Here is a 25624-nt window from a genome sequence, read left to right as displayed (position 1 = left end):
TCTAAAGTGAATTAAAATGTAATCTACTCTGTGGGTTTTTTTTTTTTTTTAATAAGATGAGCTAAAGAAACAGAACAAAACATTAGAGCTAGAAGGGAAGACAGAAATAGTTCCAGTCATTCTTTCCTAAAATAACAAATCCAAAGCACAGGGAGAGGTAATACGACTTGTGATCCCCTGCTGCAGTTGAGGTGTGACAATGAGCAAAATACCAGCTAGTCAGGCGCAATGAATCACTTATGCACTCCTGTGTTAGGAAAGAAGCATCCATGAGAATATGGCCAGGTGGGGTCTTCTATCTGGAGCCCAAGGGTCTCAGGAAAAGCAGATCATCGCCCTAAGGGGTTGGTCTGTGGTGGAACCACTGACTGCTTGTAAACCAATGCGTTTCTGGGTGTGCACTCCTCTCAGACAGCAGTGTGACTGTTTCCTTAGTATTGGTTCTGGATGTAAACATGCCTGTGTTTGAGCATAAAACCAGTTTCTGTTCCACTTTGAATGAGTTTTCCAGAAATGATGACCATGTGGTGATTCTTCACCTATTCTCATGCCTGGATCTGATTTGTGAGATGTTTTGAGGGGTTACTGAGGCTTTATAACCGAGATTTATTTTGTTGGGAAATTAACTGTCTTTTCCACAGCCATTGTGGTAGCCTAGCAACAAGAGACAGCAGAGCAATAGCAGGGATGCTAAAACTCTAAGGAATGATGCCTGTTGACATCTCTCCCAGGGACAGGGGATCCCAGTGGGCCTGACTTGAGATGGGACAATGCCATAGCAAGATATCTGTGTTCTCAGAATCTGACACCCCAGAGAGAAGCAGGTAAGTTCCCAGCTCCTCTCATCCCAAAATAATTCATGGGAATTTCTGTATAAAGTAGCTTTTACTCAGTACTTCAAAGAAAATCTTTCTTTAAAGTTTGGGGAATAACAACAGATTTTATTCCTTTCCTGGAGAGTGACTCCCTTACTTTGAAAGCCACTGTCTTCCCAGATCATAGAGCAGGGCCTAACACACAGAAGGGGTTCAATAAATATTTGTTGAACAAATAAAATGTCCCTTACTTGGTCTTCTCAGAAATCACAACTCACTCACCCCAGCCATTTTACTGAAGTGGGAATGGGGAGGGTAAGAAGTCAGCCTTCTTTCAGTTGAAATGAAATGTCATCTTCACTTTCTTGCCAAGAGATGCACACAGAGAAAGGTGGATCATTCCTCCTCTACATAATCCCCACACAAAAACCTAAATCAACACTGGCTAGAAATATGGAAGTACAGTTCCCCTCTCTAATTGATTTGCATTTAATTAGTAGAAATTTTACATGTTGACACTATACTCATTTCCCTTTCAAATGTGGAAATATCTTCCATTTAAATTTTTGTTTTAAATCTTTTTTTTTTTTTTGAGACGGAGTTTCGCTCTTGTTGCCCAGGTTGGAGTGCAATGGTGCGATCTCCGCTCACGGCAACCTCCACCTCCTGGGTTCAGGCAATTCTCCTGCCTCAGCCTCCTGAGTAGCCGGGATTACAGGCATGCACCACCATGCCCAGCTAATTTTTTGTATCTTTAGTAGAGACGGGGTTTCACCATGTTGACGAGGATGGTCTTGATCTCTTGACCTCGTGATCCACCAGCCTTGGCCTCCCAACGTGCTGGGATTACAGGCATGAGCCACCGCGCCCGGCCTATTTTAAATCTCGAGTGAGAGGTGACCACATCTCTGTAGCAGAGCTACATCCTATAAGGCAGTATCCTTATGGGATGTTCACATGCAACCATGATTCTGCTTTGTTAAGTTTTTGTTTGTTTGTTAATTTTTGAGATGGAGTCTCACTGTCGCCCAGGCTGGAGTGCGATGGCGTGATCTCAGCTCACTGCAACCTCCGACTCCCGGGTTTTAAAACTTAACAAAGCAGGGTGGGCCTGTGATGAACAAGTTTCAGATGAATAGCCCAGTGTACAGTCAACAGAAAAAAACAAGTGAAAAGCGGGACTATGCTCTCACTGTAAATTATTGTGAGTGTTTTTTACTCCTGGTGTATGGAGCTGAATGTTCTGTGCTGATAGAAAGCTGGGCTTTTGAGGCAGGAGACAGGGGAGTGTCGTGCTATTCCTGTTGATCTTTAGGTAACTTCAGTTCAGCTTCTTCACTTCGAAGCAGGAACTGGTCCCATGTGTTTTGTTTGCCTTCCCTTCTTCTTTCCCTTCTACTTTCCTCTTCTCATGCCCTTGAGACAGACCTTCTCCACAGTTTACATAAACTTAATGGGAACTTGCTCCTACTCTAAGTAAGGGAGAGTTAGGCCCTGGATCCAATTAATCTAAGGAACAAAACAGAATTTTCCCAGGAAATCCTCTCCTATAAAAATTAAGTGCGCAATAGCTGTATTTCCTAGCCAATTTTAATAAAATCCTTTATTCACCCAGACTAATTGGTGACTAATTAGTCCTCCAATTTGACATAAAAAGCATGAAGTAAAAAGTTTAGAAAGCAGATAGAAAGGAATTTCATTTAAAGGAAGAAATTTCAGTGTTCTTATAACACACTGAGAAAAAGCTATGTAAGATTGATATGCCCCTGCCAACAGAAATTTAAAGAAATTTTTCCAGGTTTCCAATGAACCCCGAAGTAAGAAAACATTGCAATAAAAACAAGCTTCATAAACACATTGGTTAATTATTTTTTTTATCTGAAGGCTAATAGGCTTTCTAAAGCTTTCTTCCCCCCTTAATTATTGTACAACATGACTTCTCCTGTGTACGCTGAGTTACCATGGTTACTCTGAGGCCATGACTCATGACCTTTAAATATAATTGTCAGGCAGCCAAAGCTCTCATTTTTAAATCAGGAGTTTTGTTTCAGGCATTATTTTTTAAGTAGTCTCAAACTGTACTTTCTGTGGTGTGTTTGTGGCACATCTGATTACGCACATAAGGGTATTGCACTCACATATTTTGTTTTGCTTGGTTTCATTCAGTGACTGAATATGACTTCCTTGCCTAGCATGAAAAATAAAGCACAGTCCTTGTCCTCTATGAGGGTGTTACTGAGAAAATGCAAAACACAGGTACACACATCATTACATACATCATGAACCGTAATAAGGCCTCTAAAAGGTGGATGTCTGAAACCTGCTTGTGGAGTACAGAGGCAAGAAACATTTCTGACCAGTAGGGTCTGAGGGCCTTCAGGGAGAGGCAGCATTCTAGTTACGGTGTGAAGAAATGGTAAGATTTCAACAAACAGAAAAGAGAGTATGAGTGTTTTGGCCGGAGGAAACAACTAAGAAAAGGGTAAGCATGCACTCTGGACTGAGAGGCAGTGCAGTTGAGGGAAAACACCCGTTTTGCGAGTTTCACTCATAGAAGATGAAATTAGTTAGAAGGCTCAGTTTATTAAGCTCCTTTAAAGCCATTTGTTGGTTTGTTCAGCAACTGCAGTGACCTGGAGTTTGTTTTCCATTTCACGATAAAGAGGTATTGTCAAGTAGAAAGTACCAAAATACTGTTTTTCTGCTGGTTTGGGTGTCACACGAGAAAAGCAATTACATCTCTCAGGGTCCCAGTGTCTCCTTCCACTAAGTGAGAACTTAATTAATTTTGTTCAGTAGTCACTGATTACTTTGTGAACATTTTTAAATGGTTTCAATTTTTTTAAAAAGTGAGTAAAAGAGAGAAATGTTCACAGAAATATGGAAATAAGACAATATATTCATGAGGAAGATAGTGGGACAGAAAATAATAAAAGTACCTTGGGATTTAAAAGTAAGGCTTTATTGATTGACAACAACAGAAAGAAATATATTAAGTCTATGAGGTTTATTAGATAATTCATTTAACAAATATTTGTTGACCATCCTATCCTTCAAGATGCTGAGAGTGGAGTAGCAAAAACAACAGAAAAAATTTCCTGTCTTCAAGGAGTTTACATTTTCAGTTGGGAGATGACAAAAAAATATAATAAATAAGAAAACTCTTTAGAATGTTAGAATATGGTAAGTATTACAGAGAAAACAGTATGGTGATGAGGTGAGGGGTTAAATTTTAAATGAGATACGTATGGTAGGTCTCGCAGAGTTGATGACATTTGAGCAAAGACAAGAAGGAAGGAAGAGTAAGCCAAGTGGATAGACTTCGAGAAAGTGTTCCGGGACCCTGGGATGTTCTGGGAACTGAGTGAAGAAAGTATTTCGGAGAGTGAAGAGTCATGCCAAAACCTGTTAAGATGAGTTGTGAAAAATAATCACTGGGAATAAGAATGCAGAGATCTCTTCACATGTACCCGAAAACCTAAAATGCAATAAAAAAAAGTTAAAAAAAAGAATGCAGAGATCTTAGGTGAATTTGAAAAGTGCAGTTTCTGTAGAGTGGTACTAGTAAGAGTAAGCCAATTGCAGTGACTTCAGCAAAAAAAATAAATAAATAAAAATAAAAGAGAAGGAATTGGAGACAATGAGAATATAGTTTTGCTGTAACCTGAATTGCAAAAAGAGGTCAGTGTAATCAAGTGGATACTAAAGTGGTAAGTCTCAAGTCATGATAACTAACAACATGTTTATAAGTTAATGGAAATGATCGAGGAGATAGAGAGAGGAGAGAGAGGGAGAGAGAACAGTGTAGGAGACAATGAATTCTCCACGTCTGCTGATTCTTAGGGGGTTATGCTTTCCTCTCTCCACTTTTTTTTTTAGTTGAGTTACAAGATTTTGCAGGTTTTCAGAACAGATTGTACTGTTCAGACTACTTATTCTCCAGAGAACCTTTGAAGGCTATTTTATCTTCTGCGAGTAAAGTTTACATTCCATTATTTTTATTTCCTTTAGAAATGTCCAGAAATTGACATTTGGAGGAAATACTTTAGAAAATTTATTTTAAATGTTACAGTGTAACAATCTATTCAATGTAGATGGGGGCGGGGTGTGCGCGCACATGTATGCCTGAAATAAAATTTTGGAATTCTAAACTTTTACTTTATTTCAGCATGGCCTCTGGAAGTTTAGAATCAGATACACAAGAAAACAAAACATCGGTAAGAAAGGTAGTTTGTATGAATTCTTTGTTTTAAAAAAATAATTACTGGTAATGAAAATGACTTCTTTAATTATTATTGAGGTTTTCTTGATATTGTTTAGTTTTCACATTTTACTAGTAAAGATTTTAGAAATAAAACATAGGAAGTTGTTTTCCAAGAAGAAGACTGATGTAAAATGGGGTGGAGTGGTAACTATGGGATTTTACTGAGGCTTTGGAAAAGTTACATATGATATGGCATGGCCTTTCTCATTTTGACATGTGATAAACACCACACTGCTCCTACAATACTGTAGACATCCTGGGCTATTTTTTAAAATGTCAGCTTGTATATGAGGAAACCCTAGAATTCACACATTAATGATATACATCAGTTACAACACATTATTTGGTTTAGCTAGACTTCGGTTTAAATCACAGTCTATTCCAGATATATCTAGTTTTATTCTCTTTCAATTCAGCTTATGACATGTCTAGCTCTGACCCTTGAAGGCTTCTGACACTGTGAGCTCCATTATGTCCTGGGAAAGCTGGGTCCTTTCTACCTGAGCAACATTGAGTCCCTCCCTAGGCCTAGGGTGAAACGTGGGTTGCTGAGAGGTGCTGGAGCTGAGTGATGGGTACACAGAAGGTCATTATACCAGTTCTCTACTTTGATGTAAGTTTGAGGGTTTGTCTTTAAAAAGAAAAAGTTAGCTATCTATATTTCCCCCAATCTCCTTTAATTCAGGTTGAAGACCCTCTGGAGTCCACCAGAGACATTTCTGGAAAAATCTTTTCAGCTCTAATGTAGAGGCATTGTAGTATGGAGAAAATTACAGGACTAGGAATCAAAAGACTTGGAATGAGGCCAAAATTTGCCATCTCTAAGCTGTTTGATGATAGCCAAGTCATTTAAACTCTTGAACCCTTATTTTTCATCTCTAGAATGAAGATAATGAGGCTTAACTAGTCTACTTCAAATAAGATTTTGGGGATGTGAAAATGATTAAGTACCTGAAAGTATGCAGGAGCATGGTTATTCAAAGTGATAGCATTCCACTGGCCTCCCCTTTGGGCCAGGGGACTTTGTTCTTTAATTTCTCTATTACTTTCTGGATTCAACAGGTCTGCTCTATCACTCCCTTCCAATCCCAGCATTACTAGCTGTATTGGTTCATTCTCGAACTGCTATAAAGAAATACCTGCGACTGGGTAATTTATAAAGAAAAGAGATTTAATTGGCTCTTGGTTCTGCAGGCAGTACAGGAAGCATGGTGGCTTCTGCTTCTGGGGAGGCCTCAGGAAGCTTCCAATTATGGCAAAAGGCAAAAAGGTAGCCAGGCATCTTACACAGTAGGAGCAGGAGCGGCATAGAGAAAGGTTGGTTGCTCACTTTTTAGCAACCAAATCTCCTGAGAACTCACTCACCATCATGAGAATAGCACCACGGTACCAAGATGATGGTGCTAAATCATTCGTGGGAAACTGCCTCCATGAGTCAATCATCTTCCACCAGGCCTCCACCTCCAACATTGGGCGTTATAATTCAACATGAGATTTGGTTGGAGACGAAGATCCAAATCCCATCACTAGCTAAGAACAATTGATTCTTACAAGGTATATATCTGGAACCTCACTTCTGTGCAATTATTTTTGTTCATAAAATGCTAACATCTCTTGTCTCAGTGTAGTTCATTTCACTTCATCCTAGACAAACTGGACATAGCTGTCAAATTTATAGTTTTCAGAAAGAGAATTACTCTTGAAGAAATATTAGCCAAAGGCAAATCAAATTAGTTTGGTTTCAATTAAAAATGTATTATCTAACTCTAATGATAATTTAATCTTAAGTTGCTTTTTTTAAGCTAAGAAAACCTAGTAATGAAGTTTTAGTTCATTTAATGGAGCTGTTTATGATTCTGTTGCTTAAAGAATGTCTCTCACTGAACCATATGAAAATAATTTGTCTCTGGTTGGTGAGGACCCTTGAATTTGGGACATGGGAGTCTTCAGGTCTCCAATCTCTACTTAACTGCCCCATCCTTTAAGGATGCTGATCAACCAGCACCCTAGAAGTAACCCTCTCATGGGCAGTATCTACACTGAAAAGGACAAGATGCCAATTATCCACCACATTTAGGATTTCTGCCCAGGGCTCCAATTAGCTTCCTGGAGTTCAGAATCGATCCCCTCCCAATTTTCATTTGACAAGGTTGGGAGCCCTGAGGCTTGAAGGAATTGGTTCTGCTTCGGTTTCTGATTTATATATACATATACATATACATATACATATACATATACATATACATATACATATACATATACATATACATATACATATACATTTCGAAAAAAATACATTTAGCTAGAGGAATTTGGGATTAGAAAACTCAAGGTGGTGGGGATATCCATGATTACTGCTGCCTTCTTCCACAGCACAGTCCCTTTTAAGTCAAGGAACTCATAGAGCACAGAACTCAGCAGAATGGATTCTGCTGTGAACCATGAGGAACCAAATTGCAGGTGGATCTCAGTTGCCCCTTTTAAATAATTACTTTTAGTTTTGGTGGAGAACACAGAGATGAGAAAATCTTTTCAACTCTTTGAAGATTTGTTGACCACCAAGCAGAATTAACCATGCTCTCTCTGCCTTTGTGTCATGGTGGTTCTTTATTTGCCTTTACTGCACTACTCTCTGAATCTACGTTGACTTGTGGACTTCCGTAGTAAACTGTGCATTCCTAAAGAAAGGATTGGATTTTATTAGTCTCTGGAACAAAATTTCAGACATCAAAATGGCTCTCAACCAATATCATTTGAAATAAAACAAACTGATTGAGCTCCAGGAATAGTAGCACATGGTTAAAATTCCCTGTCCCTCTGAATCCATAGAGCAGCACGTGAGGGTGACGTCTGGCATCATCGTTGTTATATTGATAATTTTCTTCCTATTATTATTATTACCAATTTAGAAATTGAGATTCAGGGAGATTCAAGGACCTCCAGATGTTAAGTGATCAAAGAATATGTGTTTACTTTATAACAGGAACCTTATGGGGCAATCCAGTAAGAGTTTATTTAAATCCACACTCAGATTCCAGGTAGTCCCTATTAATCTCAACCCTATCTATTCCTTGGGCCTGCTGAAGAATTAGAATGTTATTTAAACGATTGCTTTTGTTGCATTTTAACATCTTCGGACAGAATACCTAGTGCATATAAATTATCTCATTTGAAATTGTTTAGGAAATACAAATTCTATTGCAAGAAGGGTTGGCCTAAATTGGATCAGGACTGCTCCCTCTGAACTATTTCTGAGAATCTAAACACATAAAAATGAGCAGTTTAAAACACATAATGTCATTAGTTATGTGGCATGGTACAGCTAAAAGTAAGACTATGGGTGTGAATTCATTAGCTCTAGAATATATATGAAGTATTTTACTCAGTGTGCAAAACTAGGTTTATTATAAAATCCCATAAGCCGTTTAACTTTAAAGTAGTAATTTAGTGATGACTTTATTAAAGAATTATTATTTTAAGTGCCAAAGACATGAAAGCACTTTTTGGTTTTTAATTTGTAACATCAAATCATAGTCCTCTATATAGGAAATCAACTATACAAAGTGACCCTAAAGTAGCTAGAAGATGTTATATTTGATAAGTTGGGGAAAGCAAGCAGTGTCTTAGGTTGCGTCAAATTATATAAATTCAGTTGTTCTTTTAATACTTAGTGTAATACATGGTTACTTTTGCTGGAAACATACATTTGTTCATATTTCTGATATCTATAAATGTTAACATTCTAAGATGACTTTCAAAAGATCCTTCTCTTTGATGACAAAACTTTCAAATCATTAATGAATCAAGGTTATTACTATGTCAGTTGTGTTTTTTTTTTTTAATTTTTTATTGGATTTTAGGTTTTGGGGTACATGAGCAGAGCATGCAAGACAGTTGCATAGGTACACACATGGCAGTGTGCTTTGCTTTTCTTCTCCCCTTCACCCACATTTGGCATTTCTCCCCAGGGTATCCCTCCCCACCTCCCCCTCCCACTGGCCCTCCCCTTTTCCCCCCAATAGACCCCAGTGCTTAGTACTCCCCTTTCTGTCTCCATGTGTTCTCATTTTTCATCACCCACCTATGAGTGAGAATATGCGGTGTTTCATTTTCTGTTCTTGTGTCAGTTTGCTGAGGATGACGTTCTCCAGATTCATCCATGTCCCTACAAACGACACGAACTCATCATTTCTGATTGCTGCATAATATTCCATGGTGTATATGTGCCACATTTTTCCAATCCAGTCTATTATCAATGGGCATTTGGGTTGATTCCAGGTCTTTGCTATTGTAAACAGTGCTGCAACGAACATTCGTGTACATGTGTCCTTATAGTAGAACGATTTATAGTCTTTTGGATATATACCCAGTAATGGGATTGCTGGGTCAAATGGAATTTCTATTTCTAAGGCCTTGAGGAATCGCCACACTGTCTTCCACAATGGTTGAACTAATTTACACTCCCACCAACAGTGTAAAAGTGTTCCCTTTTCTCCACATCCTCTCCAGCATCTGTTGTCTCCAGATTTTTTAATGATCGCCATTCTAACTGGCGTGAGATGGTATCTCAATGTGGTTTTGATTTGCAGCTCTCTGATGACCAGTGACGATGAGCATTTTTTTCATATGATTGTTGGCCTCATATATGTCTTCTTTCGTAAAGTATCTGTTCATATCCTTTGCCCACTTTTGAATGGGCTTGTTTGTTTTTTTCCTGTAAATCTGTTTGAGTTCTTTGTAGATTCTGGATATCAGCCCTTTGTCAGATGGGTAGACTGCGAAAATTTTTTCCCATTCTGTTGGTTGCCGATCCACTCTAGTGACTGTTTCTTTTGCCGTGCAGAAGCTGTGGAGTTTCATTAGGTCCCATTTGTCTATTTTGGCTTTTGTTGCCAATGCTTTTGGTGTTTTGTTCATGAAGTCCTTGCCTACTCCTATGTCCTGGATAGTTTTGCCTAGATTTCCTTCTAGGGTTTTTATGGTGCCAGGTCTTATGTTTAAGTCTTTAATCCATCTGGACACAGAATACACATTCTTCTCAGCACCACATCACACCTACTCTAAAATTGACCACATAATTGGAAGTAAAGCACTGCTCAACAAATGCAAAACAACTGAAATCATAACAAACAGCCTCTCAGACCATAGTGCAATCAAGTTAGAACTCAGAATTCAGAAACCGACCCAGAACCGCACAGCTTCATGGAAACTGAACAACTGGCTCTTGAATGTTGACTGGGTAAACAACGAAATGAAGGCAGAAATAAAGAAGTTCTTCGAAACCAATGAGAACGAAGACACAACGTGCCAGAACCTCTGGGACATATTTAAAGCAGTCTCTAGAGGAAAGTATATAGCAATAAGTGCCCATATGAGGAGAATGGAGAGATCCAAAATTGACACCCTATCATCAAAATTGAAAGAGCTAGAGGAGCAAGATCAAAAAAACTCAAAACCCAGCAGAAGACAAGAAATAACTAAGATCAGAGCTGAGCTGAAGGAGATTGAGACACAAAAAACCCTTCAAAAAATCAATAAATCCAAGAGCTGGTTTTTTGAAAAGATCAACAGAATAGACAGACCACTAGCCAGACTGATTAAAAATAAAAGAGAGAACAACCAAATAGATGCAATAAAAAATGATAAAGGGAAATCACCACAGATTCCACAGAAATTCAAACCATCATCAGAGAATATTACAAACAACTCTATGCGCATAAACTAGTAAACCTGGAAGAAATGGATCAATTCCTGGACTCCCGTGTCCTCCCAAGCCTAAACCAGGAGGAAGCTGAAACTATGAATAGACCAATAACAAGGTCTGAAGTTGAGGCAGCAATTAAGAGCCTACCACACAAAAAAAGCCCAGGTCCAGACGGGTTCACAGCCGAATTCTACCAGACACACAAAGAGGAGCTGGTACCATTCCGTCAGTTGTATTTTAAATGAACATTTCAACTGATTTAAAGTAGATGTCCTTGTTTATTGTTAAGGTGAGAACAATATAGAACTGTAAATCTATCTCTATTTAAATCAAGATTTGTGGCTGTTCTAGGAAATCGGTTGATTTTTTTACCACTCTAATAGGTAAGAAATTTTATCTCAAAATTCTTTGTTTTGCCTCTCCTTTCTTTCTCTCTTTCAGTTTTACTAAGGCATAATTGACACATTTAAAGTATACAAGTCAATGAGTTTTGAAATATGTATACACGTGAAGCTACCACCGCAATCAGGATAATGAGCCTATCTACCACCCTCAAAAATTACTCATGCTCCTTAGGAATTCCTCCACCTGCCTCTCCCCACCTGCCCACACCCCTCAAGCATTTTCTTGAGGTTTTTATAAATGGAGACATACAGAATGTACCATTTTTTACTGGTTTCTTTCACTCAGAAAAACTGTTTTGAAATTTATTCATTATGTAGTGTGTATCAATAACTCATTTTTATTGCAGAATAATTTCCCATTGTATTGGAGGTACCAGTTTGCTTATCTCTGCTACAAATTGGACATGGTTTGTTTGTCCCCATCAGATCTCAGGTTGAACTTTGATCTCCAGTGTTAGAGGGAGTTCTAACGGGAGGTATTTGGGTCGTGGCAGTGGATCCCTCATGAATAGATTAACACCTTCCCTTGGGGGTGAGTTCTCAATAAGCTGATTGTTAAAAAGAGTCTGGCACCTGCCTGCTTTTCCACCTTGCATCCTTTCTCACCGTATGATATCTGCACATTCTTGCTCCTTCCACCATTAGTGGTTTCTGAGATCCTCCAGAAACCAAGCAGATGCTGACACCATGCTTCTTGTACAGCCTACAGAACCATGAGCCAAATAACCTTTTTTCATTTTAAATTACCCAGCCTCAGGTATTCTTTTATAGCAACACACAGCAGACTAAGACAATCCGTTGCCTGTTGACTGACATTTAGATAATTTCCAGTTTTAGGTTCTTAAAAATACAGGTTCTATGAATATTCATGCGTGAGTCTTTGTCTAGGCATATGCTTTCTTTTCTCTTGGGTAAATACACAAGAATGAAATGGTGGAATCATATGGTAGATGTATTTTTGACTTTTAAAAAACTGCTAAACTGTTTTCCAACGTCATTGTATCATGTAGCATCCCACCAGCAATGCATGAAAATTTTAGTTCATCTACATTCTTTGCAACCCTATGATGGTCAGCCTTTAAATTTTTAGTCATTCTGCTAGATTCAGTCATATCTCATTGCGGTTTTAATTTGCATTTTGTTAATAGCTAATGGTGTTGGGCATCTTTTCACTTGCTTGTTTGCCATCCTTAGATCTTAGTATCTTTAGTAAAGTATCCAAGCCTTTTGTCCATTTTCAAGTTGGTTGTTAGTTTCTTATTAAATATTAAGGGTTTAAAACATGTAATTTGGATAGAATTAATTTTTATATATATTTTGCAAGTATTTTCTACTGTCTGTATTTGGCCTTCTAATTCCCTTAGTAGTGTCTGTAGATGAGCAGAAGTTTTCTATTTTGATGATATCTAATTTATCAATTTGCATTTACATGGACCATGCTTTTGGCATCTGATCTAAAAAATCTTTGCCCAAGGTTACAAGTAGTTCTCCTAATTTTTATTCTAGAAATGTTATAATTTTAGAGATTTTTTCCTGTTTTTTCATCTTTTAAAAAGTAATTGACATATAATAATTGTACATATTTTTGGGGAACAGTGTGAGGTTTTAATATGTGTATGCAATGTATAATGATCAAGTTAGGGTAATTAGCATATCTATTACCTCAGACATTTATCATTTCTGTGGTAAGAACAGTAAAAAACCTCTTTTCCAGCTATTTTGAAAAACACAAATGTACCATTGTTAACTGTAATACAGTTAACTATAAATACAGTTAACAATGATACATTTATTGTTTGCAGTGGAACACTAGAGCTTATTCCTCTTAGCTAGCTATAACTTTGTAGTCATTGACCAACGTCTCCCTATACCACCATCTCCCCTACCTTCCTCAGCCTCTGGTAACCACTATTTTAATCTCTACTTCTATGAAATTGATTTTTTTACATTCCATATATAAGTAACATTATGCCGTATTTTTCTTTCTGTGTCTGGCTTATTTCACTTATGATGATGTTCGCCAGGTCCAACTATGTTACTGCAAATGACAATTGCATTCTTTTTTATGGCTGAATAGTATTCCATTGTGTAAATAGATTACATTTTCTTTAGTCACTCATCCATTGATGGACACTTAGTTGGAGTTCATATCTTTGCTATTGTGAATAGTACTGCAATAAATATGAGTGTGCAGACATCTCTTTGACATACTAACTTCATTTCCTTCGGATATATATCCAGTAGTGAGGCTATTGGATCATATGGCAGTTTTATTTATTTATTTATTTATTTTTAGGCAGAATCTCTGCTATAAAAGAATTGAGTAATAAAACTTTGTCACTCAGGCTAGAGTGAAGTGGTGTAGTCTCGTCTCACTGCAACCTCTGCCTCCCAGGTTCAAGCAATTCTCCTGCCTAAGCCTCCTGAGTAGCTGGGACTACAGGTACATGCCACCATGCCTGGCTAATTTTTGTATTTTTTTAGTAGAGATGGGGTTTCAACTACTGACTTCAAGTGATCCACCTGCCTCGTCCTCCCAGAGTGCTGGGATTACAAGCATGAATGATTGTGTCCAGCCAGTAGTTCTGTTTTTAAATTTTGAGAAACCTCCTACTGTTTTCCACAGTAGTGGTACTAATTTGCAATCTCACCAACAATATAGAAGAATCTCCCATTCTCTGTGCTCTCTCTAGCATTCATTATTTTTTGACTTTTTGATAACATCCATTCTAACTAGAATGAGATGATATGTCCTTGTGGTTTTGATTTCCATTTTCCCAATTAGTGAATTTGACCATTTTAAAACTATACCTGTTAGCAATTTGTTTGTCTTTTGAGAAATGTCTATTTTGGTCTTTTGCCCATTTTTAATCAGATTATTAGGGTTTTTTTGCTGTTGAGTTGTTCTGATTTCTTATATATTCTGCTTATTAACCTCTTGTCAGAGGCATACTTTGTTAAAAAATTTTCTGCCATTCTGTAGATTGTTTCTTCACTGTGTTACTTCCTTTGCAATACAGAAGCTTTTCAAATTGATGTAATCCCGTTTGTCTAGTATTGCTTTTGTTATATGTGCTTTTGATGTCTTATTCAAAAAATCCTCACCTCTACCAATCTCACAAAGCATTTTTCCTATATTTTATTCTAGTGTTTTCATAGTTTCAGGTTTTACATTTAAGTCTTTAATTGATTTTGAGTTTATTTCTGTAAGTTGGGTGAGATGGAAACTAGGTTTATTCTTCTGCATGTGGATGTCCAGTTTACCCAGCACCATTTATTGAAGAGACAGTCCTTTCCCCAGCGTGTATTACTGGCAACTTAGTTGAAGTTCAATTGGCTGTAAATATGTGGATTTCACCATTTTATGTCAGTACCATGCTGTTTTGTTTACCATTGCTTTGCACTACATTTGAAAGTAAGGTAGTGTGCCTCTAGCTTGGTTCTATTTGATCAAGATTGCTTTAGCTATTTGGGATCTTTCGTGGTTCCATACAAATTTTGGGATAGTTTTTTCTATTTCTGTGAGGAATATCTTTGGCATTTTGATAGGGATTGCATTTAATCTGTAAATTGCTTTGGATGTAAGGACATTTTAATAATATTAATATATGTCTATGAACATGAGAAATCTTTTGGTTTATTTCTGTCCTCCATTTCTTTCATCAATATTTTGTAGTTTTCTTTGTAAAGATCTGTTTTTGTGTGAAGTCTTTGGGGTTTCCTATACAAAAGATCATGTTATCTGTAAATAGGAACAATTTGATTTCCTCCCTTATGGTTTGAAGGCCCTGTATTTCTTTCTACTGTGTAATTGCTCTGGGTAGAGTTTCCAGTACTATGTTGAATAAAACTGTTAAAAGTTGGCATCTTTGTTTTGTTCCTGATTTAAGTGAAAATGTTTTCAAGTTTTCTCCATTTAGTATGATATTAGATGTGGCTTTGTTACACATGGTCTTTATTGTGTTGAGGCACATTCCTTCTATACCAAATTTGTTTAGAGTTTTTATCATGAAGGGATGTTGCATTTCATCAAATGCTTTTTTTTCTTTTTGCATCTGTTGAAATGATCATATGTTTTTGGCCTTTATTCTGTTGATATGTTGAGTAATGTTGAGTAATGTTGTGAACTGTTCTTGTATCCCTGGTATGAATCCCACTTAATCATAATGAATAGTCTTTTTGATATGCTATTGGATTTGATTTGCTAGCATTTTGTTGAGGATTTTTGCATCTATGTTCATCACAAATTTTGGCCTGTAGTTTTTTTCCTTGTTGTGTCCTTGCCTGGTTTTGGTATCAGGGTAATGCTCACTTCATAGACTGAGTTAGAAATAATTTTCTTCACTTCAGTTCTTTGGAATAGTTTAAGAAGAATTGATGTTAGTTCTTCTTTAAATGTTTGGTAGATTTCAGCTGTGAAGCTGTTAGGTCCTGAGCTTCTTTCTCTTTGACGGGAGACTTTCTGTTACTGATTCAATCTTGTTATTTGCTATTTGTCAGTCCAGGTTTACTATTTCTTCATGTTTCATTCTTGATAGGTTGCACATATTCTCTTTTTATATTTAGGTTTATAGTCCATTTTGAATTAATTTTGGCTGCTGATGACTCAAAGCTGAGTCTCTCTCCAGAAATTTCCCTCAGCTAAGAGAGCTCCCTCAGCTAAGGTGCCACAATTACCTGCCCCACCTCCTTCACAGGATTAACCTTGATTCAATGACTGCTGATGCAGGGCCATAAGGTGTGACCTCCTTACTTTGGGAACAATTCTGAAGGGCTAGCCCAGCTCCATATCTCCCCTTGAAACTGGCTGAAGTCTCTGTTGTATTTTTCCTTTTCTCCTTCCTTCATAGGGGCCATCTCCAATAAGTCTTCTGTAGCCAAATCTCTTTCAAACTCTGTTTTCTGGAACCCTAATCTCTTACAATCACAAGATCAGAATAAATCGTAACCTACTGAATTAGGTTGTGTGAATGAAAATTAATAAGAAATGTTAAACAGCCATGGTGTTATCACTGAAGGCAAGACAAAAAAAATGTGAATAGAAACTGTCATTGTAACTGACAGAACTTTAGAGAAATCTTTTTTAATATATATAGACTTTAAATGAATATCTGTTTGCAAACTTTAGGGAATTAAACTATTTTATTCAACAAATCATTGTAATGTTCATATATTCAGTTTTAAGAATTTACTTTTTGCCACAAAAGGACACAGTATGTAAATTGAATCTTTATTTCTAGATTCTTCTGCTAAAAGGAAGTAATGTTATTTCTCCAGATCTTATTTACCTACATTAACTTTCCTTTTCCCATTTCCTTCCCTGCCCCTATATAACTATCTTCACCCAATTTAAATAGTGTAGCCTAAATCCTCTTCAGAAAAAAAGCTTCTACAGATTTCAGCTCAAACAGTGCATAGAAAGATGGTAGTATTTGTGTCCTTGTAATTGGGATTTTTTTTTTTTGGCCCGATATCAAGAAAGATAAAAACTTCAATTAATTTTATTTAATTTGATTATCATTAATTTTTAAAAGTTATCTGCTGCAATTGGCTAAATTCTTAATATTTTATTTACCTTAATAGTTTATTTTTCCTTCAGAAAACCATTCAAGGTGGGAAGCAGAGGGTCTCTAGGGAACTCTCTTTTACCTGAGAATGCATTTCTGCAATCTGACCAACAGTGGTGTCATTGTGAGGGCTCTATTCTGAAGTTACGCATATAGCTTCTGTATTCCTTCATCAGCCAAAGAAGTCACATGGTCCCAAAAACTTCAGGCCTGCAAAAGTAAAATCATATTATGCATCTGGGAAAAGTTTTAGAACTAACCTGTGGACAGAAAGTTACAGCAATATAAAACTAGACCTTTAAAAGAAAAAACAAACCTAAGAAGGAAATACTATAGATAGATACAAAATAAAGAAAAGCATTATCTCCAGAAGTTCTCATTTTAATAATAAGTGCTATTTAACTTGAGAGCAGAGGCCATAAAATAGATCTTAGAGATTTAAAATGGGATTGGCCAAAGATCTGGGAAGCGCTTTAGAAAATGATCCTTCACAAACAACTGGGCAAGATGACCTATTTCATTTTTAATTTATATGATAGTGCAAATGTAAAAGAAACAAAAGGTTCTGTCTTCATAAAAATGTGTTATTTTAATTTTTTTAAATGTCAATAGGCAAAGAAATTTAGAAAACATGTGGCACTGAAACAGATTGTTTACACACAGAATGTTTTTCAGAATTTCCCCAAGAGGTACCAGTGGTGCAACGAACCTCTATAAATGGAAGCATTTGAGTGTCTCCAAATTTGTTTCATCAGATACCGATGACATTTTTCTCCATTTGGCTCCTTCAAATGGCAAAAAGTTCCTAACCACTGGCATAATTTGAGGAAAGCATACTAATTTGTGCTGTGTAGTGCTGGCACATTTTCTTCTCTATGAGACTGGAAATGTTGAGGAGTTTGTATATATAGAAAGAAGGGAATCTGGTAAGGTGAAAAGAGGAGAGAAATATATATCCTTAGAGTTTAAGGGTTACTCTGTACTAACATTTTGAATAAAATCAAATTTTATATGCAACTTGCTCATCCTCTGGAAACTGAATATTTAAATCAGGGAAGGCTGGGAAATGGGAAGCATGTTTTGGGAATCATGTTGTTTAAAATCTTTTAAAATTTTTAATTGTTGTGGGTACACAGTAGGTGTATATACTTATGGGGTATATGAGATGAAATATTTTGATACAAGTGTAAATATATCAAATAACAACAGGATAAATGGGTATCAATTACCTCAAGCTTTTATACTTTTTTTGTTACAAACAATCCAGTTATACTCTTTTAGTTATTTTAAAATGTACAATAAGTTATTGTTGACTGTAGTCACCCTATTACACTGTCAAATATTAGATCTTACTCATTTTCTCTAATTTTGTACTCATTAACCATCCTCACTTCTTCATATACACCCCTTCCACCCTCTGTTAGCCATCCTTCTACGTTTTATCTCCATGGATTCGATTGTTGTAATTTTTAGCTCCCCAAATGTGTGAGAACGTGCAAAGTTTGTCCTTCTGTGACAGGTTTATTTCACGTAACATAATGTCCTCCAGTTTCATCCATATTGCTGAAAATGACAGGATCTCATTCGTTTATATGGCTGACTAGTACTCCATTGTGTATACGTATCACATTTTCTTTATCTATTCATCTGTTGATTGCTTCCAAATCTTTTTTTGTTTTTTTTTTGCGCCAGAGTCTCACTCTGTTGCCAGGCTGGAGTGCAGTGGCGAGATCTTGGCTCACTGCAACCTCCGTCTCCTAGTTTTAAGCAATTCTCCTGCTTCAGCCTCCCAGTAGCTGGGATTACAGGCACGCACCACCACACCAGGCTAGTTTTTGTATTTCTAGTAGAGACAAGGTTTCACCATTTTAGCCAGGATGGTCTCAATCTCCTGACCTCGTGATCCACCTACCTCAGCCTCCCAAAGTGCTAAGATTACAGGCATGAGCCACCACATCCATCCGGATTGCTTCCAAGTCTTGGCTACTGTGAATAGTGCTGCAATAAACATGGGAGTGCAGGTATCTCTTCAATATACTGATTTTCTTTCTTTTTGATATATACTAAGCAGTGGGATTGCTGAATCATGTGGTAGCTCTATTTTTGTTTTTTTGCTTTGTTTTTTTAAATTAGTCCATTCTCACATTGCTATAGAGAACTTCCTGAGACTGGGTAATTTATTAAGGAAAGAGGATCAATTGGCTCATGGTTCTGCAGGCTGTCCAGGAAGCATGGCTGGGACGCCTCAGGAAACTTACAATCACGGTGGAAGTTGAAGAGGAGGGAGGCACATCTTGAATGGCCAGAACAGGAGGAAGAGAGAGGGAGGGAGGTGTGCCACACTTTTAAACAACCAGATCTTGTGAGAACTTACTCACTATCATGAGAACAGCAAGGGGCATGTCCACTCCCTGATCCAGTAATCTACCACGAGGCTCCTCCTCCAACATCGGGGATCACAATTCAACATGAGATTAGAGCAAGGACACAAATTCAGACCATAGACTGTATTATTCTCACTCTGTCCCCCACCCCCCACCAAATCTTATGTCCTTCTCACATTGCAAAATACAAACAACCCTTCTCAACAGTCCCCAAGTCTTAAATCATTTCAGCATTAACTCAAAAGTCTACAGTTCAAAATATCATCTGAGACAAGGTAAGTCCCTTTTGTCTATAAGCATGTAAAATCAAAACGAATTCATTACTCCCAAGATATCATGGGGGTACTGGCATTGGGTAAATACTCCTATTCCAAAAGGGAAAAACCAGTCCAAACAAAGGAGCTACAGGCCCCATGCAAGTCCAGAATTCAGCAGGGCAGTCATTAAATCTTAAAGCTCTAAAACAATCTCCTTTGACTCCATGTTTCACATCTAGGCAATACTGATAAAATGGGTGGAATCCTAAGGCTTTGCACAGCTCTGCCCCTGTTGTTCTGCAGGGTACAGCCCCCATGGCTGCTTTCATGGGCTAGCACTGAGTGCCTGCAGCTTTTCCAGGTGCACGGTGCAAGCTGTTGGTGGATCTACCATGCTGGGGTCTGGACTATGGTGGCCTTCTTCTCACAGCTCCACTAGGCAGTGCCCCAGTGGGGACTATGTGTGTAGGCTCCAACCCCATATTTCTCCTCCACACTGCCCTAGTAGGGGTTCTCCATGAGGGCTTTGCCCCTACAGCAGTCTTCTGCCTGTATATCCAGGCCTTTCCATACATTCTCTGAGATCTAGGCAAAGGCTCCCAATCTTCAACTCTTACACTCTGCACCCGCAGACTTAACACCACATGGAAGCCTCCAAGGCTTATAATTTGTACCCTCTGAAACAACAGGTTGAGCTGTATCTTGGGACCTTTAAGATAGACCTTAAGCTGACTGGACCTGGAGTGGCTATGATGCATGGTACCATGTCCAGGGGCTGTACAGAGCAGCAGGGCCTTGGGCCTGGCCACAAAACCATTCTTCCTTCCTTGGCCTCCAAACCTGTAATGTGAGGGCTACCATGAAGTTCTCTGAAAAGTCTTCAAGGCATTACTTTCTTCATTAACTTGGAAATCAACATTTTGCTTCTTTTTACATATGCAAATTTATGCAGCTGGCTTGAATTTCTCCCCAGAAAATGGGTTTTTCTTTTCTACCACATGGCTGGGCTGTAAATTTTCCAAATTTTTCACTCTGCTTCCCTTTTAGATATAAGTTTCAGTTTCAGATCATTTATTTGCTCATACATATGACCATATGCTGTTAGAACCAGCCAGGGCATATCTTGAATGCTTTGCTGCTTAAAAATTTATTCTACTGAATACTCTAAATCATCTCTCTCATGTTCAATATTCTACATATCCCTACAGCACAGGTACAATGCCTCCAACCTCTTTACTAATACATAATAAAAGTGACCTTTCTCCAGTTCCCAATAAGTTTCTCATCGTCATCTGAAACCACCGCAGCCTGGACTTCATTGCCTATATCACTATCAGCATTTTGCTCAAACCATTCAACAAGTATCTAGGAGTTCCAAACTTTTCATCATCTTTCTGTCTTCTTCTGAGCCCTCCAAACTCTTCTAACCTCTGCCAATTCTGAGTCCAAAAACTGCTTCCACGTTTTCAGGTATCTTTATAGCAATGCCACACTCCCAGTATCAATATTCTGTATTAGTCCATTCTCTCATTGCTATAAAGAATTACCTGAACTGAGTAATTTATAGATAAAAGAGGTTTGATTGGCTCACGATTCCACAAGCTGTACAGGAAGAATGGCTGTGGAGGCTTCAGGAAACTTGCAATCATGGTACAAGGTGAAGGGGAAGGGGGCATGTCTCACATGGCTGAAGCAGGAGGAAAGAGAAAGGGAGGGAGGTTCCACACACTTTTAAACAACCAGATCTCGTGAAGACTCACACACTATCATGAGAACAGCAAAGGGGAATTTACCCCTATGATCCAGTCACTTTCCACCAGGCTCCTCATCCAACATTGGGGATTACAATTCAAAATAAGATGTGGATGGGGATACAAATTTAAACCATATCACTTCCATTCTGTTCTTCATGGTAGCTGTACTAATTTACATTTCCACCAACAGTGTGTGAGGGTTCCCTCCATACACTCTTGAGGGTTCCCTCCATACACTCCAGCATTTGTCATTGCCTATCTTTTGGATAAAAGCCATTTTAATTGGGGTGAGATGATACCTTATGTAGTTTTGATTTGAGTTTCTCTGATGATCAGTGATGTCAGCACCTCTTCATATGCCTGTTTGCCATTCATATGTCTTCTTTTGAGGAATGCCTTTTCAGATCTTTTGCCCATTTTTAATTAGAGTATTAGTTTTTTTTTTAACTATTGTTTGAGCTTCTTATGTATCCTGGCTATTAATCCCTTGTCAGATGGGCAGTTTGCAAATATTTTCTCCCATTTGTGGGTTGTTTCTTCACTTTGTTGACTATTTCTTTTCTCTACATAAAGATTTTAACTTGATGTGATTCCATTTGTCCACTTTTGCTTTGGTTTGCTGTGCTTATGAAGTATTACTCAAGAAATATTTTCCCAGAACTATGTCCTGGAGAGTTTCCCCAATGTTTTCTTTCAGTAGTTTCATAGTTGAAGTCTTAGATTTAAGTATTTCATTCATTTTGATGTGATTTTTGTATGTGGCGAGACATAGGGGTTTAGTTTGACTCTTATTCATATGGATATCCAGTTTCCCCAGCACCATTTATTGAAGAGACTGCCCTTCCTCCAATGTATGTTCTTGGCATCTTTGTCAAAAATGAGTTCACTGTAGATGTATGAATTTATTTCTGGGTTCTCTATTTTGTTCCATTGGTCTGTTTTCATTTTTTTGCCAGTATCATGTTGTTTTGGTTACTATAGCTCTATGGTATAATTTGAAGTCAGGTAATATGACTTTTGTTTCGTTTTGTTTTTGTAAAGATTTGTTCTTTTTGCTCAGGAAATCTTTGGCTATTCTGGGTCTTTTTGTGGTTCCATACAATTCTTGGAAATTTTTAAAAATTCTGTGAAGAATTTCATTGGTATTTTGGTAGAGATTGCATTGAATCTGTAAATTGCTTTGGGCAGCATGGACATTTTAACAATATTTATTCTTCCAGCCCATGAGCATGGAATGCTTTTTTCATTTTTTTTTTGTATCCTCTTCAATTTCTTACATTATTGTTATATAGTTTTTTGTCATAGAGATCTTTCATTTATTTGGCTAAGTTTATTCCTGGGTATTTTATTTTATTTGTATCTCTTGTAAATGGGATTACTTTCTTGATTTCTTTTTTCAGGTTGTTTGCTCTTGGCATATAAAAATGTTACTGATTTTTGTATGTTGATTTTGTATTCTACAACTTTACTAAATCTGTCAGTTCTAATAGCTTTTTAAATGATGTCTTCAGATTTTTCTAAACATAAGATCATATTATCTGTAAATAAGAATAATTTGACTTCTTCCTTTCCAATTCAGATGCTCTCTATTTCATTCTCATCTCATTGCTCTAGGTAGGAGTTCTAGTACTAAGTTGAATAACAGTGGTGAAAGTGGAGAGACCATCAAAATTATTCACTCTAACTTTGAGAGCATACTTCAGTTGCTATTATCTGAAGAAAATTAATTTTCAAAACTATTTAAAATTTCCTTAAGAGAGGATATCCTTCCAAGGGGTTAGGACGGTTGCTCAATCTAGACTTTCCCTTTGAGAGGCTTTCTCTGGATGCTTGGGGAAGTTGGCAGAGAGTGCAGGTAGCAGCAGGGTAAATAGCACAAGGATGCAGGCTCTCAGGAAGGTCTGACCTCTGGCTGCCCTCAGTCTCACCAGGCAGATTGGGTGACATCAGCTTAATTTATTTTGACAGTTTTGTTAAACTGAAATTTGCTGCTGGGAATAATAGCCCCAGGTCTTCATGTCGATAGCTGAACTGTTTATGTTAGATCAGGTATCAGAGTCCATTGGTTATTTTGAAATATGTTTAAATACTTCAGTTAATGTGGTATATAACCTGAATTTAGGTTCAGAGAAATAGAAGATTTTTCTAAGTTTCATTAGAGCTTGCTTCTTCAAGAAATTGATTGTCTCCTTGAAGTTATGCATCAGCACACAAAGATGACAAGATAATTTGGATTCTGAAAATTCTGTATCTCATAAGAAAAGTTATCACTTACCATTGTTTCAATCCATTTAAGAAGTATTTCCAAATACTCAAAATAAGTGATTGAAAAATATTTATAATGTTTATTACAATATAATATACCTTGATATATTAAGATCTTGCCTCAAATGCCTAAGGAAAATGCTAGATTTTCTAGAAAAACCTGCTTTCTCTAGGGGCTATTTCTACCTGCAGTCTTCCTTAAATAAAATCATCTATGTCTGTGGTGACTACATTACAAATTCTATTAATCTTTCTTCTGAATTATAACAGCATTGAGTTTTTGCCTCCTAATGTGTTCTCACATTCTTTTCTAATAATTATGTTATTGAAAATCCAGAAAGAAGTCTTCCATAGTACTTTCTTTGTGACCACTAATCATGTAATGTTGAAATCCAAATGTACTAAATGGTTGGAATTGGTCTGTGGTTTAAAAAAAGTCTAGGCTGGGTGCAGTGGCCCCACCAGTAATCCCAGCACTTTGGGAGGCTGAGGCAGATGGATCATTAAGTCAAGAGATCAAGACCATCTTACCCACCACGCTGAAACCCCATCTTTACTGAAAATACAAAAATTAGTTGAGCGTGGTGTTGCATCTCTAGTCCCAGCTACTTGGGAGGCTGAGGCAGGAGAATCACTTGAACCTGGGAGGCAGAGGTTGCAGTGAGCCAAGACGGCACCACTGCAGTCCAGCCTGGCAACAGAGTAAGTCTCTATCTAAAAAAAAAAAATGTCTAGTACCTGCAAGATAACTTTCAAATATTCAAGTACTAACCCCTATGTATACTGGGAAAATAGTCATCATCATTCACCATCTGAACTAAATAAAGTCATCTAAATTTTTTTATTTTCAAAGTCATTTTTCAAATAGTTTACAGAAAGATAAAGGCATAATAGAAAAACAGATTGGAAATTATAATAAAAGTTAAACATAGCAGAATTCTTTATATCAAATGCAAAAGTCAGCGCACACACATTATAAAAGATAAAAAAATATTGTCATATATTCAATTAGCAAAAGAGGGAAGTCCAAGTTCTTGTGGCAAAATATGGTGTGATACAGTCTGTCCCATATGAGAGTACCCTATTTTCTTTATGGTCCACAGACAGGTTGACTCATTGATTCATGAGTTTGAGGAAATTTATTACGGTTTGTAGGAAATCATGATCTAAAGATTCATAGCCTATTTTACTTACATGATTAATTCCATCATTAACATTAGTGTGTAAGGTAGCACTGTCCAACAGAAATATATTTCAAGTTATATATGTTATTAAAGAGTTTTCTAGTAGCCACATTGAAAATTTTAAATGTGAAATTAAATTTTAATAACGCATTTTATTTAATGTCACATATTGAAAATAGTATTTCAACATGTAATTGATATTGAAATATTAGTAAGATATCTGACATTCACATTTATTGTACTAAAGCTTCAAAATCAGTGTGTATTTTATACTTAAAACACATCTCAAGTCAAACTAATCCCATTTTAAGTACCTGAATGTCACATGTAGTTAGTGACTACCTTGTGGGACAGTACTGGTCCAGAGAGCTTGCTGTAACTCTTGATATTTGTCTTCCGATTTGTCTAAGAATTGTGAAATGTCTCCCTCTGTCAGTTTTCTTCTGTTTGGTCATTATAGATGGAAAAAGAAAAATCAGTATTTTCAACTGTGTTCAATAAAAGCTAAAAACATAATATACACGTGATAACTCCTCTTCTATACCATCTTGAAAGATGATGCAGTACTTTTGGCAACACAGTATAAAATTGAAAGATGATTATTTATTTCACTATTTGTCTTTCTAGTAGGTTTCATTATTTTTTGTTTTTTTCTTTAGTCTTATTTTAAAGTCATAGTTGAAAATAATAGATGAATAAGAAAAAAATAATTTCTAGGATGACAAAATAGCAAAATGTTTAAAATGTTATAAAAAGAAGTTCACGGAGATCCCACAATATATCCTAGCTTTATAGAAGGCTCAATGGACGTGTATGATAATTGCAATATAAAATAAATTTTCTTTTATTTGAAAATAAATGTATGTTATCTTTGTGCTTTGTAAGACTATTTAGAATTAATAAAATTCATGAAATATCAGTTTTTACAAATAGAACTGCTCAAAAAAAGAAACAAAACTATAATTGAGTCCAATGAACTCTGATGGTATGTGGGTGGTTAAATTGCATTAATAAACAGCATGCGAG

The 25624-nt window shown here is 37.0% G+C and overlaps 1 protein-coding gene across 1 annotated transcript in view; it reads left to right on the top strand.

The window, feature by feature from the left end:
• Positions 1-708: 708 nt before the first annotated feature.
• Positions 709-25624, top strand: part of CCDC192 (coiled-coil domain containing 192) — a 216078-nt gene continuing 191162 nt past the window's right edge. The window contains 2 exon segments of the mRNA XM_035290960.3: positions 709-824; positions 4984-5032. Coding sequence (XP_035146851.3) covers positions 709-824; positions 4984-5032 — 165 coding nt within the window.

This window comes from Callithrix jacchus, chromosome 2 (genome assembly GCF_049354715.1).
Source record: "Callithrix jacchus isolate 240 chromosome 2, calJac240_pri, whole genome shotgun sequence".
Lineage (NCBI taxonomy): Eukaryota > Metazoa > Chordata > Mammalia > Primates > Cebidae > Callithrix > Callithrix jacchus.
Note: the sequence above shows the minus strand (reverse complement) of the source record. Positions and strands in the feature narration are given on the sequence as shown.